The sequence below is a fragment of the Pleurodeles waltl genome, chromosome 7 (genome assembly GCF_031143425.1).
Source record: "Pleurodeles waltl isolate 20211129_DDA chromosome 7, aPleWal1.hap1.20221129, whole genome shotgun sequence".
Lineage (NCBI taxonomy): Eukaryota > Metazoa > Chordata > Amphibia > Caudata > Salamandridae > Pleurodeles > Pleurodeles waltl.
Window position 1 is genome coordinate 99,037,329 of NC_090446.1, and position 16,496 is coordinate 99,053,824.

The window sequence follows — 16,496 nt, forward strand, 5'->3', positions numbered from 1 at the left end:
TATTAAGTTAGACTTTGAGGGGGATGCTTCACGTGTAAAAATTAAGGGGGGGTGGGAGGCGGCGGTGTGATCAAATTAGAGATACCCTCTCGGTATATGGATGATCGTCTTGTGCAGACATGAAACTCCCCCTTGTTTCTATCTATAGATGCCCTTTAGTGTTGATTCAAAGTCCGTTCTTTCTCTTATTAGTCAGTTTGAGGTTCTCTAGCATTAGGTTTCTAAACTTTCATCAATGTTTTCCACTTGCTTCTGTGCTATAGTGATGTATGTCCTACCACCAACCCTAATTCAACCCTTCAAGATGGCCACCATTAGGGATTCCTGTTGTTCACTGAAAATTAGCTTCCCAGTGGTAGTCCCACCTTTTCATTGTCTACTCACCAAAGATGGTGTAGCCATCACTGCGATGTATGAGGTCTAGTATTTTACTGGCCTGACCAGTGTTTTAATTAAAAAAAAGTTAGAACAAGTCAGGAAAATCATTAAAATCGGGTATTTTTTCCCCTTCAGAATATAAAACGAAAGTAACAAATACAAGATGAAAACACGTTAAAAGGTTATTGCCGCCTAAACTAGTTATAAATACTTTTAAAGCCAATAGAAGCAGAATTGTATAAGAAAAAACGATGTGACATAAGTGTCTCTTCTACTAACAGCTTGTGGTCCTTACAGAAACCCAAAATACACACAAACTGCCAATATTTTTCTCAGAGAAATGTGGCGGCTCTGTCTAGAACTGCTGCCTATCATATGCACCAGTTTTGTTTTACTGGTTTAAGTTCAGACAGGAAGTTAAACAAATGAGGAACGGGCCTGCGTGCTGTGTGGCGGCAATTCTATGTCAGGACCGATTATGCTTCTCAATTCTTTACTAATCAATAAACAGCAGCCAATGAAAAACAGTAAACATTAATGAGGCTTTGAACCCCGCCTCCCATAACCACCAATAGCAGACTAACATAGTCTATAAAATGGGGAGGCATCAACTGACGTCCTCTTTCTTTGCTGCTCCGCAGTCAGATAAGTGCCTCCCCATTTGTTTCTATTTTTGGACACTGAGATGTGAAAATGTTATTGTACAATTTGTTACCTTTTGTGCTTTTTCCTTTCTCGTGCGCTCTGCTTACTTGCGTGCGCTAGGGTGCTTGTTGCACCCGTATTCTGGTTTTCCTTTTTTCCTAGTACCGCCGCTCTCGCTTGCAAGACACGTGCTTTGTACGCGTGGTGCAAGCATTTTTTCTTTGGGCGACATCAGAAGCCCAGGTTCCTGGGTTTCTAGTTTTCCTTTCTTTTGCTAAATTGCGGCTGTTTTGTTCCCAGCGCGTGAGAGCGTCGGGGATGTGAGGCGACCGGAGGGTCACGCACGACTTGCCTGTCTTCCGGGTTGTGGAGTTCATTTGTGCACCAGGAGACATGCGTGCGTAGCCCAATTGGGCAATTCACGTGTGTGTACATCCCACGAGAGGGGGAAGTGATGTGTGTCAACTTCCCTTTCTCGTTGGAACACGGACGCCGGCCCCAAGCTGACTGAACAGGGGCAGTGAATATTTCTAGTAGTTTTTATAATACTGTGCCTCGTTTTTCATACATAAATAGCAAGTCTGCTATTAAATATTCCTGTGTAGGCACTCGACTTCTGGTGCAGCTAATTGGATTTTTTGACGCCCCTGAGCACTGCTGGCTGGGGTTGGAACAATTAAGAACTTGCTATTTATGCAATTGTGAGCACTTCAATTTGTGAAGTTAGACAGTGGTGATACCATGTCTGATGAAGAGTATTATGGTCAGGGTTTGGAGATGTATGGTCCTTATGAGGACGAAGACTACTATTTTGATCCCTGCTTTGAACAGGTTATCGACTCTTCCATACAGAAGTCCTTGGATAAAATAATTTAATCGGCCCTTGTACCCTTATCCAAAAAGATTGATGATCTGGCTGGCCATTCTTTGTCTCTTCCTTCTGGAGATACTTCATCTCCGCCTGTCCCTTCTACTGAACAGCTGTGGCCTCACAGGAGCAAGTTGGCCAATATCTCCATTCCTTCTACCTCTGAACATACTTACGCTTCAGATCCTTCCACTCCTATAACTTTGCCTACTGCTGTTTCTGATTCTGATTCTGCTTCTTCTCAGGAATCCTCACAACCTAAGAAATGCACAAAGAAGCGTAAACTTTCTTCTTCCTTCTTTCCCTCTCCTTTTTCTTTCGAACCTTCTGGTATTATTCATCTCAGAACATCGGATTGGGCTCTAGCCTCCGCTGTGGCGGATTATATGCAACTGCATATTCGGAACGGGTTTGAGAAGGAGGTCAGATCCAGATTGTTTGATCGGAGTGTCCGCATCCAGATTTACCACATAAAACTGCGCTCACTCCTGAGATCAATAATACGATGGTGACATTCCTTAAGAAATATAATAAGGATCTGAAGAAAGGGATAGACAGGGCCCTCAAGGCATGTCAAGATAAACTGTTAGATGTTTCCGGTCCCCTCGCAAAAATCCTCGAATTGGCTCTTCACACTCAGGAAACTGGAGCCGCCATCCATCCAGTGGGTCTGGCTGGGTGGACTCAACGAGCCATTCGTTTTCTTGGCAATGCAAATTGTGCGTTAGCTTCAGAGTGTAGAAAGTTAATCTTACTGCGTATTGACACTCAGCTGGCAGATTTGACTTTGGCTGAAGCAGGTCCTCTAGCTGAGGGAAAACTTTTTGGGGACAAGTTTGTGAAGGACATTGCAAAATTCGTCAACACTTTCACGTCATTGGATAAATCCCAATCTTCCCTTAAAAGAATGTTTAACCCACTTTTTGGACGGGCCGGTCGATTTTGAGGACGCTCGACCAGCCGGTGCTTTCAACAAGGTCCTGCAAGAGGAAATTATACAAGACGCAGGGGTTACACCCAAGACCCTTCCCAAGCAGGTTTCTATCCCTCCAGATATAGAGGATCACGCAACTGCAACAATGGAGGCGCACATAGAGGTTACAGAGCCATCGATAACACCCCTACAGGTAATAAATCTTCCTCTCCCTTCTATCCCTTTAGTAGGCAGACTAAAAGTTTTCGGTCAAAAATGGCCTTCCATTTCATCAGACACATGGGTTCTAGATACTGTTCAGCGGTATTCCATAGAACTGTTAACTGTCCATCGACACCACACCCTGCCTCCTCCTATCTTTTTTTCCCAACTAGACAAATCCTTTATAGATGGCGAAATTCAGGAATTGTTAACAAGGAAGGCAATTTCTCTCACTTCCCGTCACCCAAAGAGTTTCTGCAGCAACGTCTTTTTGGTGCAAAAGAAAGGGGGTGGTCAGAGATTAGTACTCAACCTCAGAAAATTCAACCCCTTTGTGGTGTACCACCACTTCAAGATGGAGGGCATCCATCTGTTGAGAGATCTTCTTCAGGAGGGAGAATGGATGGTTCGTCTGGACCTGAAAGACGCTCAGTTATCAGTTCTCATAGCGCCTTCTCACTGGCGGTTTCTCCAATTTCAGTGGAGAGACAGTTTGTACGAATACCTGACACTCCCTTTTGGGCTGTCTTCAGCTCCTTGGGTGTTCACCAAACTCTTGAACCCAGTAGTGGAAAACCTGCGCGAGAGAGGCATTCGCCTTATAATCTTTCTAGAGGACATGATTATCATGGCTCAGGATCAATCTCTGTTATTGACTCATCTGCTATGTGTAGGTTCTCTTCTTCAGGAACTGGGGTTTGTGATCAATCACAAGAAATCCTGCATGATTCCATCCCAGCATTTGGAGTTCTTGGGATTCCAGGTGGATTCAATAAAAGCCCAGTTACTCCTTCCTTCTCAGAAAATGAAGTCGATCAAGAGAGAGCTGAGGATGTCGTTATCGAAACAGATGGTTTCTTTGAGGTCCCTAGCACGGACTGTAGGGCTTTTGGTCTCTTTGATTCACGTGGTCTTTCCGGGTCCTCTCCATTACAGAGCCTTGCAGAGATTAAAAATCCAATTCCTTCAACAGGGTTTCTCGTACGATCACCTGGTTCCGCTCTCTCTAGAAGCCTGGGAAGAGCTCCAATGGTGGCTCTCTCACATGGAGGCCTGGAATGGCAGGGCCATTTTTGGGGAAACCCCCGAGGTGGTGATAGAGTCAGATGCCAGTTGCTGGGGTTGGGAGCGAGATGTGGTCCTTTTTTGAAGGAGGAAGGTGGTGCTCAGAGGAATTGCAACTCCACATCAATTGTCTGGAACTCTTAGCGGGTTCATTTGCCATCAGATCTCTTTTCCCTCTCGGGAGCAATTGTTGTATTCTTCTAAAAATTGACAATGTGTCTGCAGTCCGGTACATCAACCATTTGGGGGGAACGAGGTCTTGCCTCCTGGCGAATATTGCCAGGGAGTTTTGGCATCTTTGTCTGGATCGGAAGATCATGGTGATAGCGGAATTCCTTCCGGGCAAAGACAACCAAGTGGCAGATTGGAACTCTTGGTTCTTGAGGGATTCCAGCAATTGGAAACTTCTTCCTTCTGTGTTTCAGAAAGTCATGGGGTTGTTGTGACCGTGTCAAGTGGATCTGTTTTCATCTATCCTCAATTTTCAGATCCCAAAATTTTTCAGTTGGAGACCAGATCCGTTGGCTCTGGCAACGGATGCATTTCTGCAGGATTGGTCACCTCAGATGAATTATGCGTTTCCTCCGTTTGCCATGATTCCACAAGTTGCAACGTGCTTTCGCTGACAAGCAGTGTCTGCAGTTCTCATCACCGCCTTTTGGAAGAGTCAGCCCTGGTTCCCATCCCTCCTGGAACTCTCATTGCTCTTCCTCTTCAGCTCCTGATTTTTCTTCAACTCCGTCTGGATCCGGTGGGATCCCCGCACCCTCTTCTTCTATCGGGTCAGTTGCGTCTCATGGCATGGAAGATATCTGGAGACATTCACAAGTGCAGGGCCTTTCGGCTTCAGCTTCCTCGTTTATATGACAAGTTTGGGCTCCTTCCACCCACAAACGATACTCTTTGGCATGGAAAATGTGGGTGGGTTGGTGCCTTCGAGGAGATGTGGATACCATGGGATCTGAGGTCAAGGACATTATACATTTTCTGTCTGAGTGTGCAGATACAGGTCTATGTTACAGGTCCGTAAATAATTTTAGATCGGCTATTTCGGCTGGACATTCATGGATCAATAATAAAACGGTTGGTCAACATCCTTTGGTATGTAAATTGCTGAAAGGTATCAGAGTAGCAAATCCACCTAGACCACGCTACTCACAGCTGTGGGATGTGAATGTTGTTTTATCTTTTTTTGACTAATTGGCCGAATAATCATCTGTTATCTATGGAACAATTGTCTGCAAAATTAACCATGTTACTCTGTTTAATATCTTGTCACAGGATGTAGGATGTGAAAGCGTTAGATTTAACAGGGAGGTTATTTTCCACTTCTGGTGTTTGGATTCTTATTCTCAAGCGTACAAAATGCATGTCTTCATCTGTGGATTACCCAGCTTTTCCGCATAATGCAAATCTGTGTGTAGTCAAGTGTTTAAAGATGTATGAAGAACGCACTGCAAGTTACAAAGTGGATCCCGTGGGTCCGCTTCTTATTTCCACTCAGAAACCCTTCAAACCGGTTTCAGCGGCTACTTTGGCACACTGGGTTCGTTGGGTGATGTCAGAGGCAGGCATTGCTATGTCTTTATATGGGGCCCACTCCACCACGGGGGCCATGGCATCAAAAGCTTTTCTTTTGGGTTCCAGGTTAGAAGATATTCTTAGAGCGGCCGAGTGGTCCAGTGATTCTATGTTTAAAATGTTTTGTTATAAACCAATAGTGCATGTGTCTAATTTAGTGTTGGATCAGCTTTGAACCCCTCCGGTCCTGACATAGAATACAACATTTTCTAGTGTAGCGTTAAGAATTTTAGATTCTATTAAGGACACGGAGGCGAGGATTATCCCACCCAGTATATATGTTGAAATAAATGTTATTACGCAATGAGTTGTAATATTATATTTTTCCCACACTGGAATTTTATGGTTGTATTATTCTTGAGTCTTATACTGGATTTTTCTTTCAGAATCGGATTCCAAACAAGGATGAGGTTTTGACGGACCGTCGTTTGGTCGTTTTGGCAAGCTCAAATCTTTGGTTGATTGTTCTACGCCCAAGAAACTGTTGATGGACTTGGTCACTGTATGGTTTTTCTGAATATACAAAGAAAGAGGACGTCAGTTGGGGCCTCCCCAGTTTATAGACTATTTTGGTCTGCTATTGGTGGTTATGGGAGGCGGGGTTCAAAGCCTCATTAGTGTTTACTGTTTTTCATTGGCTGCTGTTTATTGAGTAGTAAAGAATTGAGAAGCATAATCCTCGCCTCAGTGTCCTTAATAGAATCTAAAATTCTTAACGTTACACTAGAAAATGTTGTATTCCCCTCAGACATAACCGGAAGTTGACCTCAGGCTGAGACATTGTTAGGTACGTGCAAGATCTCTTGTGGTCTACTCTCTGCAGGAAGATTAAGAAGGTGCATTTTCATTGGCACTCAGCCTCAGGCTTGTTGCCATCTGAATTTCTTGATAGCTCAGCCACACCACACTTATAACATTTGTGATTATGTCATGTGTGAGATCATAATGAGCGCACTGGAGAGTGTTATGGTTACGTAGATAACCATAGTTGGGCAATTTCTGCGTTTTTAGGTTTTTGATTGTTAAAATAAAAGTCATTAAACTGAATAGTATTTCTTAGTTACTGTTGTTTGGTGGCAACCAGACCATCCCTTAAAGAAGGTATTTCCCTTCTTCTTTATGTGGGAGTTCACCTGTAAACTGCCACAGTGGTCCCTGAAGCTTTGATGCGTCATGGCAGCTCAGGGTGTTGTGTTTCATTGTCGTTCTTAGTACAAAAAGGGTTGGAGATTCCTGATGCAGCATGTGTCTGTGTCACATAGAACTTCCTGCCTGGCATCCTTCATGTATAGGACTGTGCTAGAAAAACCGGGTGACTGGTGAAAAGGGCGCTTATGAAGACCTCAACCAGTTACTCCAACTTCTATCAATTTTTAAACAGTTTACTTTTTCACACTGACGAACAGGATGGGAGTTGATGAATATACAAATCCAGTCTGTGAGCAAAACAGGGTGAAAAGACTTGGAGCTGATCAACCAGGGGCATAGTTTCAGGGATTGTATGGGGTGTTACACCCTCCTAATCAATGTATTTTCGGATAAATAGTTGGATTTGGTGGGGAGACAAACGCACGCACACTCTGACACCCTTCTTTGACAGACTTCAAAAATGTTGGTTATTTTACACAATATTGTGTTTCTCTCACTACTATGGTAGAGCGCCCCCCATTTTGGGGGGGGCGCGGCCCCTTACATCATGTGGCTGCCGTGGCCTGAACCCTGCGCACTAGTCCTGCGACAGGCTGGGCATGGCCACACCCGCCCTTTCATCTTGCGAGGTGTGAGGGCGGAAGTGCGTGTGTGGGAGTCATGCGGGCTGCGTCACTTCCGGGTCCGATGGGGGGCTATTTAAGTGCCCCCCCAGAAAGGGCTCACCCTTTTCTGGATGTAATGTCGGCGGTCGGTGCCCCTGAAACGACGGGTGCGCGTTTCTACAATCTCGCACTGGTCGTGTTTGAAACGTCGCCGCATCAGGGGCCTGGACCTTTGCCCCCGTCGGAGCCTGCAGCACAGGGCATGTTTGTCCGGTGCACGATTCTTCTGCCGGCCTGAACATCGCCGCATCAGCGGCCTGGATCCTTTGCCCCTGCCGGAGCCCACTTCACTCGCCTCATCAGGAGCCTTAATCCTTTTCCCCTGCCGTAGCCTGCAGCATGGGGCGCGTTTCCCAGCCCAGGGAACGTCCGGTGCATGATTCTTTTGCTGGCCTGCAGCACTGCTCGGGCCCGTATTTTCTTAACGCCGCATCGGGGCCTGCATCGCTGCTCGGGCCGGTTTTAATTCTGCTGATTTGCAGCGCGCACGCTGCCCGGGTCGTTCTTTGGAAAAATATAGCCCTGTTGCTTACCCCCCCGCACAGGGCTCTGTGAGTAGGCGTTTCGGGGAGCCTTCACCGGTGGCCTCTTGCTCCTCTTTGTTGCTGGAAGGCCCTCTATGGGTTTTTTCAGTCCAGCCAGCTATTTGTTTACATACCCTCCCCATCTATTGATTTAAGTCCCTCTCGCCTTCCTGATCCCTACCTATACAATTGTCTTTGCATTTTCTTTTGTGTAATTAACGTCGGCGCAGTCTGGGCCAGGAACGCTCTCCAGGATCAGGGGTGAGTGAAAAATTGCAGGGAGGGGAAAAAAGTAGTACAATGTGTTTACATATTGTTAGCGCATTTAAAGACATAAGGGTGATCAGTGCATAATTAATTTCAATTTTGTAACAGTTTTATAGTACATTAGTGGTCATGGCTTGCAATCGCAGTATGGTTGGAAAGAGAAAAGGGAAAGGCCCCGAATTGTCACAACTATTAAAATTGGTCTTGGCCAAATTAGGGGAAGGGGAATACCCCCCGCGCTGCATTCCCTCCTGTAGAGCACAGAGTCAAGAAATAGGTTCCAGACATTCCTGTGGGCGGGCCTGAGACTGCGGTGCAGCAGGCTTCCGCTGTCGCTGCATTACCCACCAATCCCGCGCAGTCATCAAGAGGGAATACTTTGGCCCAGCCTCTATCCACTACTCCAGAGGTACCCCCGGTAGACATTAGGGTAGTTCCTGCGCCTGATCTGGGGGTCATGTCCATTTTAACTGATATACAGCAGGCATTGTCAACTTTAACAACACCCCCTGCAACGCAAGTGGTGCATACCACAGCGCAAGCAGTCCTTACTCCCGCCTTCCAAGCGCAGGGGAGCTCACCCCTTTCCACGCCCGCCACTGCTCAAGCACCTACACAAGATGCGACCACGCAGGCACTGCTGTCAGCGGTACAGCTTTTGTCTAGCTTTGATACCCTGCCTGCTTCTGTTCCACCAACTGCCCCGTGGGTCCCTACAGATACTTTAAAGAATGCATTAGGGAAACTCAAGCGCCAGATCTCGGCAATTACAGCAGCGCATTATTGGGACAGCGGCTACTGGAACTGCAGGCTCTGGTGCCATTCCATCACCGGGCGTGCAGTCCCCTACCCCCACAACTTGGACAAAGGTAAGGTCACTGAGAGCAACAAAAATAAGTCAGGGGGTGTAGTTTGTTGATGAGCGCCAGACAAGACACTCTATTATCCCGGCCAGGTAAGCTCGCGTCACACATCCCTGCAGAGGTAAAAGAAAAGATTTGGAAAGGGGAGTTTGTGGACATCTTTTCACTCATCAGGGCTAAGAGAAGAGAGGTAGAATTGAAAGATAAGGAGAGGAAGGCCTCATCTACCAATGACAAAAAACCCAGAGTCAAAGAGTATATAACATATTGGTTATTTGGGTTTAATGTTTATATGTCTGTCAAGCTTGAGAAGAAACCGGAATTGGCAACCTCTATGATTTTTTATGCTAATAATATATTGAAAGCACATCATGTGTACAGAGATAATGCGTGGCTGGAATATGATAGGGACTTCAGATGGGCTAAGATTGAGGATCTAGATATAGGTTGGGACCAGACAGAGGTAAATGTATGGCTGGAATGCGTGAATAGTAAGCTGCCTGGGAAGCAGCCTTTTCGCACACAATATTCTAATGAAAAAAAAGGGCTCTTGCTGGGCATTTAATAGAAAGGTGTGCTCACGCCCAGCGGGTTCCTGCAAATTTAAACATAACTGCTCCTTCTGTGGACACCCTTCTCACCCAGAGTTCAAATGCATCAAGAAATCCAAGGAGAAGGTTAAGGAGGGGAGTAAGCCCTCAAGCTGAATTAACCTTGCCTTCACCCATACAGATTGATGCATTCCTCCCATGGCTGCAGTCGTATCCAAATAAGGACTCTGTATAAAGGTTTCTCCTTTGGTTTCAGGATTCCCGCCCTAAGGGTGTCCCCTAATCCTTACTGCATTAATCTGTTGTCAGCCTGGAGAAATCCGGGAGTGGTTACGAAGAAGGTTGTGAAGGAAAGGATGTTGGGAAGGTTGGCGGGCCCTTTCTCCTCTCCTCCGTCCAGTGCTTTTGTTTGTTCCCCCTAGGGAGTGTTCCATAAGAAAGAGCCCAGGCAATTCAGACTAATCCATAACCTTTCAGCCCCACGTGGGTCTTCAGTGAATGAAGCAACTGACCCCCAACTATGCTCGGTTAATTACGCCACAGTGGATCAGGCTCTTGAGAAGTTGCGCGACCTGGGCCACGGTTCCCTTCTTGCTAATTATGACATAGAATCATTGTTTTGGCTTCTCCCAGTACATCCAGAAGATTACCATTTATTACGTTTCCAATTTGCAGGGTCTTATTATTACGATAAAGGCATGCCAATGGGTTGTAGTGTGTCCTGGAGTTATTTAGAGCAGTTTAGTTCCTTGTTGCAATGGATTTTCACCTAACGCACTGGTCACAGGTATGTGATTTATTACTTAGATGATTTTCTGGTATTGGGCCCTCCTGGATCAGCGAAGTGCCTGTGGGCCTTACGGGCCTTGACTACCATGTTTGATGAATTTGGAGTTCCACTAGCCCCAGACAAGACAGCGGGCCCGCGACCTGCTTTACATTCCTTGGGATTGAGATAGACTCGGTGGCTGGTGAGTGTCACCTCCCCTTTGCTAAGTTGATGGCCTTTAGAAAATCTATTGACTCAGTCCTGGCACAAAAGAAAGTCACGCTCCATCAGCTGCAAGTGTTGGTGAGGCAACTAAATTTCACTTTACAAATTATTCCCGCGGCGCACCCCTTTTCCTGGTCCATTGCCAGGGCTATGGCAGGGCTGAGTGATGATGCTTCTCACACCAGGCTGTCGCTGGAGGTCAGAGAGGATTTACAAATCTGGGCTTCCTTTTTACAACAATTCAATGGGGCGGTCATTTGGCCACCTGGCCCAGTCTCTAGTTCTACTTTGGGCCTCTTCACCGATGCAGCTGGTAGTGTAGGTTTTGGGGCTATCTGGAGACACAATTGGTGTAGAAGAGATTGGCTGGCTGAGTGGCATGATGCTAGGATTACGAGGAACGTGGCATTCCTGGAGTTATTCCCCATTGTGGTTGCTGTCACAATTTGGGCCCTTATGTTCAAGGATAGATCTGTGATATTTTAGTCTGACAACATGGCAGTGGTGGAAGCCATTAATAGGCAGGGTGCTTCATGCAGGTTTGTACTGCGATTACTGAAACATCTAGTCTTAATGTGTTTGAAACTGAATATTACCTTCCGTGCAAGACATGTTCCGGGTGTTCATGACGATGCAGCTGATGCTTTATCTCGCTCAGTGATGCAGGATTTTTAGAGGTTCCACCCACAGGCGGCGGAGAAGATGACGGAGTTCCCAACATATCTGTGGAAGATTGGAGTCCCGCCCTCTCTAATTTAGTAGCAGCGTCCCTAGCAACCCGCACACGTGAGTCATACGAAAAATCATTTCAGCAATATGGAATGTTTTTGAAGACTCTCAAAATTACAGAATGGTTTTCAACGCAGGCCATTTGCTGTTTTTTAAGTCATCTTAGGGAACTTGGTACACCAGTTTCTTGTGCAAAGGCTCACCTTGCCGCCATTCATTTTTTCGCAAAGTTACATAATCAGGAGACTCAGCTTATTGCATTTAGCATTAAGAGGGCTGTGGCTGGGCGGGCTCACCTAGACGGCACAAAGAAGGACACTAGCTGACCCCTAACGGGTCACATCTTGGGGGAGCTCCTAACCAGCCTCAAGAGGGTTTGTTCCTCCCCTTTTGAAGCGACACTATTTGCGGCACCATTCTCTACAGCCTTTTTATGGAGCTTTTCGCGTGGGCAAAATAATGGGGTAATCCAAGGGTGATTACACAGGAGGCCTCCAGGGTCCATAACAATTTGGTTACAAAGGTCCAAGACAGATCAGCAAGGGAAAGGGTCGACCATTGAAGTTAAGGCTGCTCACAGCTCCCCTTTGTGCCCAGTAGAATGCTTGGGCTCCTACTTAGCAGTTCGCCCAGCCTCTGAGGCCCAGCTCTGTTTCTTCATAAGAACGGGGAGTTCTTATCACGTTAACAGTTCTTAGCAGTAATGAAGACAGCACTAGAGGCTGCTGGGGTAGATCCACAAGGTTACTCATCCCACTCATTCAGGATTGGGGCGGCTACTCTAGCGGCTGGTGCTTGGATGTCTCCTGAAGAAGTGAAGACCATCGGGAGATGGTCATCCAATTGTTATAAACGTTACATACGGCCTGAGTTACATTGATAAGTGTTACACACTCCTGTTTTTGACCCGTCGTGCTGGTTACTCATGCTACTATCTATCATTTCAGTACTATGCCATCTCACGTGGTTTGGGTGCTGGGGCACTCTTTTAACCGGCAGGAGGCCTACAGGTTGCAACTGCTCCGTAAGCCTAAGCAGGCAGCAATTCGTGATGTGGCCTTTCGTTGGTGTGGGATTGGTGGTCTAGGAGTCACTTAGCTGCAGCAACTTGTGAAGATGGCAAAAGGGTGCGAGGGACCCAAATTCCCGGACCTCATCGTCATGACTATAGGAGGAAACAACCTGGTTCGACTCGGTCACAAAACTCTCAGAGAAGCGATTTTAACAGAAATCACCTGATTATCCAAGGAATTCCCGAACGCTGCCATCACGTAGTCGCATATGGTACCTCATTGCAACTGGGGTCCGATCACTAAATCGAGGACCATGAATGTGTCCGTTCGTCGACTTAATGTGGAAATATCAAGACTGTGTCCTGTTCCAGGCCGCTTATGGAACATCCAACACAAACTACTAAAAGGGCCAGACATGCTTCATAAAGATAGGGTGCATTTATCCGAGGCAGGAATGGACCATTTCATTACGGACATTTAGGCCTTCTCTCTCACCTTGTTTGGGGGTTGTTAGGGCGAAGGACCTCAGGGCCCCTGGTCGCCCTTGTGGCAGAAGAGGAGATACTAAAGTCACCATAAGCAACAGAGGGGTCCCCAAGGCAAGGTCACATGGATAACACCAGAGGTAGGATCCTGAAGTCCTGAACCAACCTGCGGATGTACACACCAGCTTGGGGGGTAGGGAGCCCAGATCGCTGGGGTGGGCATGGGGTTCCCGCTCTTGGCTGCCCTGTTACACCCCTATGGTGGATTGGTGTTTGGGGAGGGGACGGAATCCAGAGCATGAGGACAAGGGACTGCGAAGTGTGGGGAACCGCCCCTCCCAGGGATACAGGTGAGGTACAGTTTGCCTGTGTGGTCCAAAGGAGGTTCAGGGCAGGGAGGGATCCTGTCACATTGATTTATGACTTAAGCGACTGAAATTTTTTTAATGAAATGTTATGAAGTTATTGATGTATTGTATTGCTTTTTAATTGAATTATTAACTGCGTGTGTTTTTAAATCCCATCATTTTAAAATAAATTCCTTCCAACAAAATAAGTCTTGTCGGTCTGCGTGTGGCTGGTTTTGGGATGAGGGCATTTCTGGTGGCCTTTGAGTTCTATGGTAGAGCGTCCTCCCCCCCAAAATGGAGGGGAGCGGCCCCTTAGATCACGGGGCCGCCGTGGTCTGAACCCTGCGCACTAGTCGTGCCTCGGGCTGGCCTTGGCCACTTCCGCCCTTTCACCTTGCGAGGTGTGAGGGCGGAAGTGCGTGTGTGGGAGTCGCGCGGGCCGTGTCACTTGCGGGTCCGTCCGCCGGCGTGCATCCGATGGGGGGGCTATTTAAGTGCCCCCCCAGAAAGGGCTCGTCCTTTTCTGGATGCGACGTCGGCGATCGGTGCCCCTGGAACGACGTAATCCCACCCTCCCATCCCCTGGATTTAGGTTTGGAGAAGAGATACTAAAGTCACCATAAGCAACAGAGGGGTCCCAAGGCAGGGTCCCCTGGATAACACCAGAGGTAGGATCCTAACGTTCTGAACCAACCTGCGGATGTACACACCAGCTTCGGGGGTAGGGAGCCCAGATCGCTGGGGTGGGCATGGGGCTCCCGCTCCTGGCCACCCTGTTACACCAAATGGCAGATTGGTGTTTGGGGAGGGGGCGTAACCCAGAGCATGAGGACAAGGGACGGTGAAGTGTGGGGAACCACCCCCCCCCCCAGGGATACAGGAGAGGTACAGTTCACCTGTGTGGTCCAAAGGAGCTTCAGGACAGGGAGGGATCCTGTCATTGATTTATGACTTAAGCGACTGACTTTTTTTATTTAAATGTTATGAAGTTATTGATGTATTGTATTGCTTTTTATTGAAATATTAACTGCATGTGTTTTCAAATCCCATCATTTTAAAATAAATCCCTTCCAACAAAATAAGTCTTGTCGGTCTGTGTGTGGCAGGTGTTGGGGTGAGGGCTTTCTGGTGGCCTCCGGGTTCTATTACCAGCATTTATCTCCCTTTCCACTGCCCCTTTTGCCCCTCTCATGCGCCCTGCTTCTTATATAAAGCATTTTAACATTATGTGCCAGAGTGATTGTTGGAAAACCTGAAGCTCACACCCCCAATCTTACTGATGAAGCAACCCCCCTGCCTGTCAAGGTAATAATGTTTAAAACTCTTTAGGGCGGAAAAACCACCACTCCAGTTTTCCGCCCACTGGCCATATTATGAGATTACCGCTGGGCCAGCAAGATGAAACAGTATTTCCGCCCGTTGGCCCAGCTGGAAACTCACCACAAGATTGTTGCTGGCTCGTAATCGAGCCAGGGGCAATGTTGCAGTGCATTGGGTGTGACAGCACCCGTCGTGCTTTTCACTGCCCGGAATTCGGCACTGAAAAGCGCGACTGGGCAGTCCATGGGGGCCTCTGGACTGCCCATGCCAAGTGCATGGCAGTGCACGGCCCCCTCAGGGCCCCAGCACTCTGTCTCTGCTAGCTTTTGCATGGCAGTGGGACCGTCATGCAAAAGCCGGCGGGGAGGGGAATCGTAATCCCCAGGGCAGCGCTGCTTGCAGGCCGGACCGCTGCTTTGGCGGCGGTCTGACTGCCACCGCAAATCTGGTAGTCCCAGGACCGCCAGACTCGTAATGAGCACCTGAGCCAAGCCTTGGAGTAAAGCACAACCAGCTATCTTAAGCACTTGGGCCTGATTACGACATTGGCGGAGGGGATTACTCCGTCCCAAATGTGACGGATATCCCACCCGCCGCATTACAAGTTCCATTACATCCTATGGAGCTTGTAATACAGTGGACGGCCTATCCGTCACATTTGGGATGGAGTCATCCCCTCCGCCAAGGTCGTAATCAGCCCCCGAGATAAGATAGTTGGTTGTGCTTTACTCTTGGCTGGAGTAGGCCTGTAGCACTACTTGAATAGATGTGGGTGTAAGTCTAGTGATCACAACTCGCTGCTCTTGTATTTGCAGGCCCTTCCTGCACTCATCCTTCTTTTTTCCTGTGCTCCCTGCACTTTGTATATGTTACCCCTTTTTGAAGCCACTCCTCTCTGCCACTCTCATATTTACATCTAAAACGTAACGTACAGATGTGTAGTTTTACGCACTCAGTGTAGACCCCCCATGGCGTAGGCACACACCTCTGCTCGTACCTTTGTGAACTGCACTCATGAGTATGTGAAGTGCTCAGAAGTGACGTCACTCCCCTGCATGCTGCTCGTGTTCACGCCGTTAACAGCAGAGCTAGCTCTCAGTCATACATTTTAAATACTGCACGCTTAAAATAGCAGTTATGCCTTTGGCTCTAAACACGTCAAGGCCATTTCTCAGTAGAGAACATCTTGCCCTGCAAGAGACGTATAACCTTCACTTGATAACCTTGTATTACCGGTCCTGATAGGCACAGCCTGCCCCCCCAGGCTTCACAGCTCCAGGCTGGCAGTGAACAATGTTTGTGATTATTTCCTGGAAAATAGTCTACCTGGCCCTGCTGCTCCCCAGCAAGGAACCCCCCCAACGCACATTCTATATATTATAGCACTAATCATACCCGTTTGCTGTTGTCCTAACAACGTAATCGTATAGACTGATTATGATTTCTATATCAGATTGGAGAAAAGAGCCAGCCCCATGCACTCACCCCAAAAGGATGCTTGTCCGAGCTGAGTGATGGTGTTCGTGGTCCCATGTCTGTTTACGAAGACTCTGAAGAAAGAAGACAGTTGTCAGACACATACCCTGCTGTATAATCTTACTGCCATTTTCAATGATTTAAGTAAAATATAGCCCCAGCTCCTATAGGCATGGCTAATGAAATTATGCGGCAGACAAGACCAAATCATGTGGCAGGGAGGATTAAACTATGCAGAAAGAAAAAGCAAATTAAGCGGTACATTTTGTCGTAGTGTTGCGTCATTATTTTGTCATTTTTACACATTAACACTGTCTGCACAAAGGTTTCAGGCACCACTTTAACGCCAAAATACAGCAACAAGCAACAGAGATGTGACCAATCAACCACTGCTTAATTTGTGAATAAAAATGTTCTGGTGCCCAAAGCTCTCCTCTG

At 47.3% G+C, this 16,496-nt stretch overlaps 1 protein-coding gene across 1 annotated transcript in view; it reads right to left on the reverse strand.

Annotated features, from left to right (window-relative positions):
- The window catches only part of LOC138246855 (SUN domain-containing protein 3-like), a 73,486-nt gene that overhangs the window by 45,074 nt on the left and 11,916 nt on the right, over window positions 1–16,496 (reverse strand). The window contains exon 2 of the mRNA XM_069201610.1: window positions 16,068–16,132. Coding sequence (XP_069057711.1) covers window positions 16,068–16,132 — 65 coding nt within the window. The remainder of the gene's footprint in view (window positions 1–16,067; window positions 16,133–16,496) is intronic.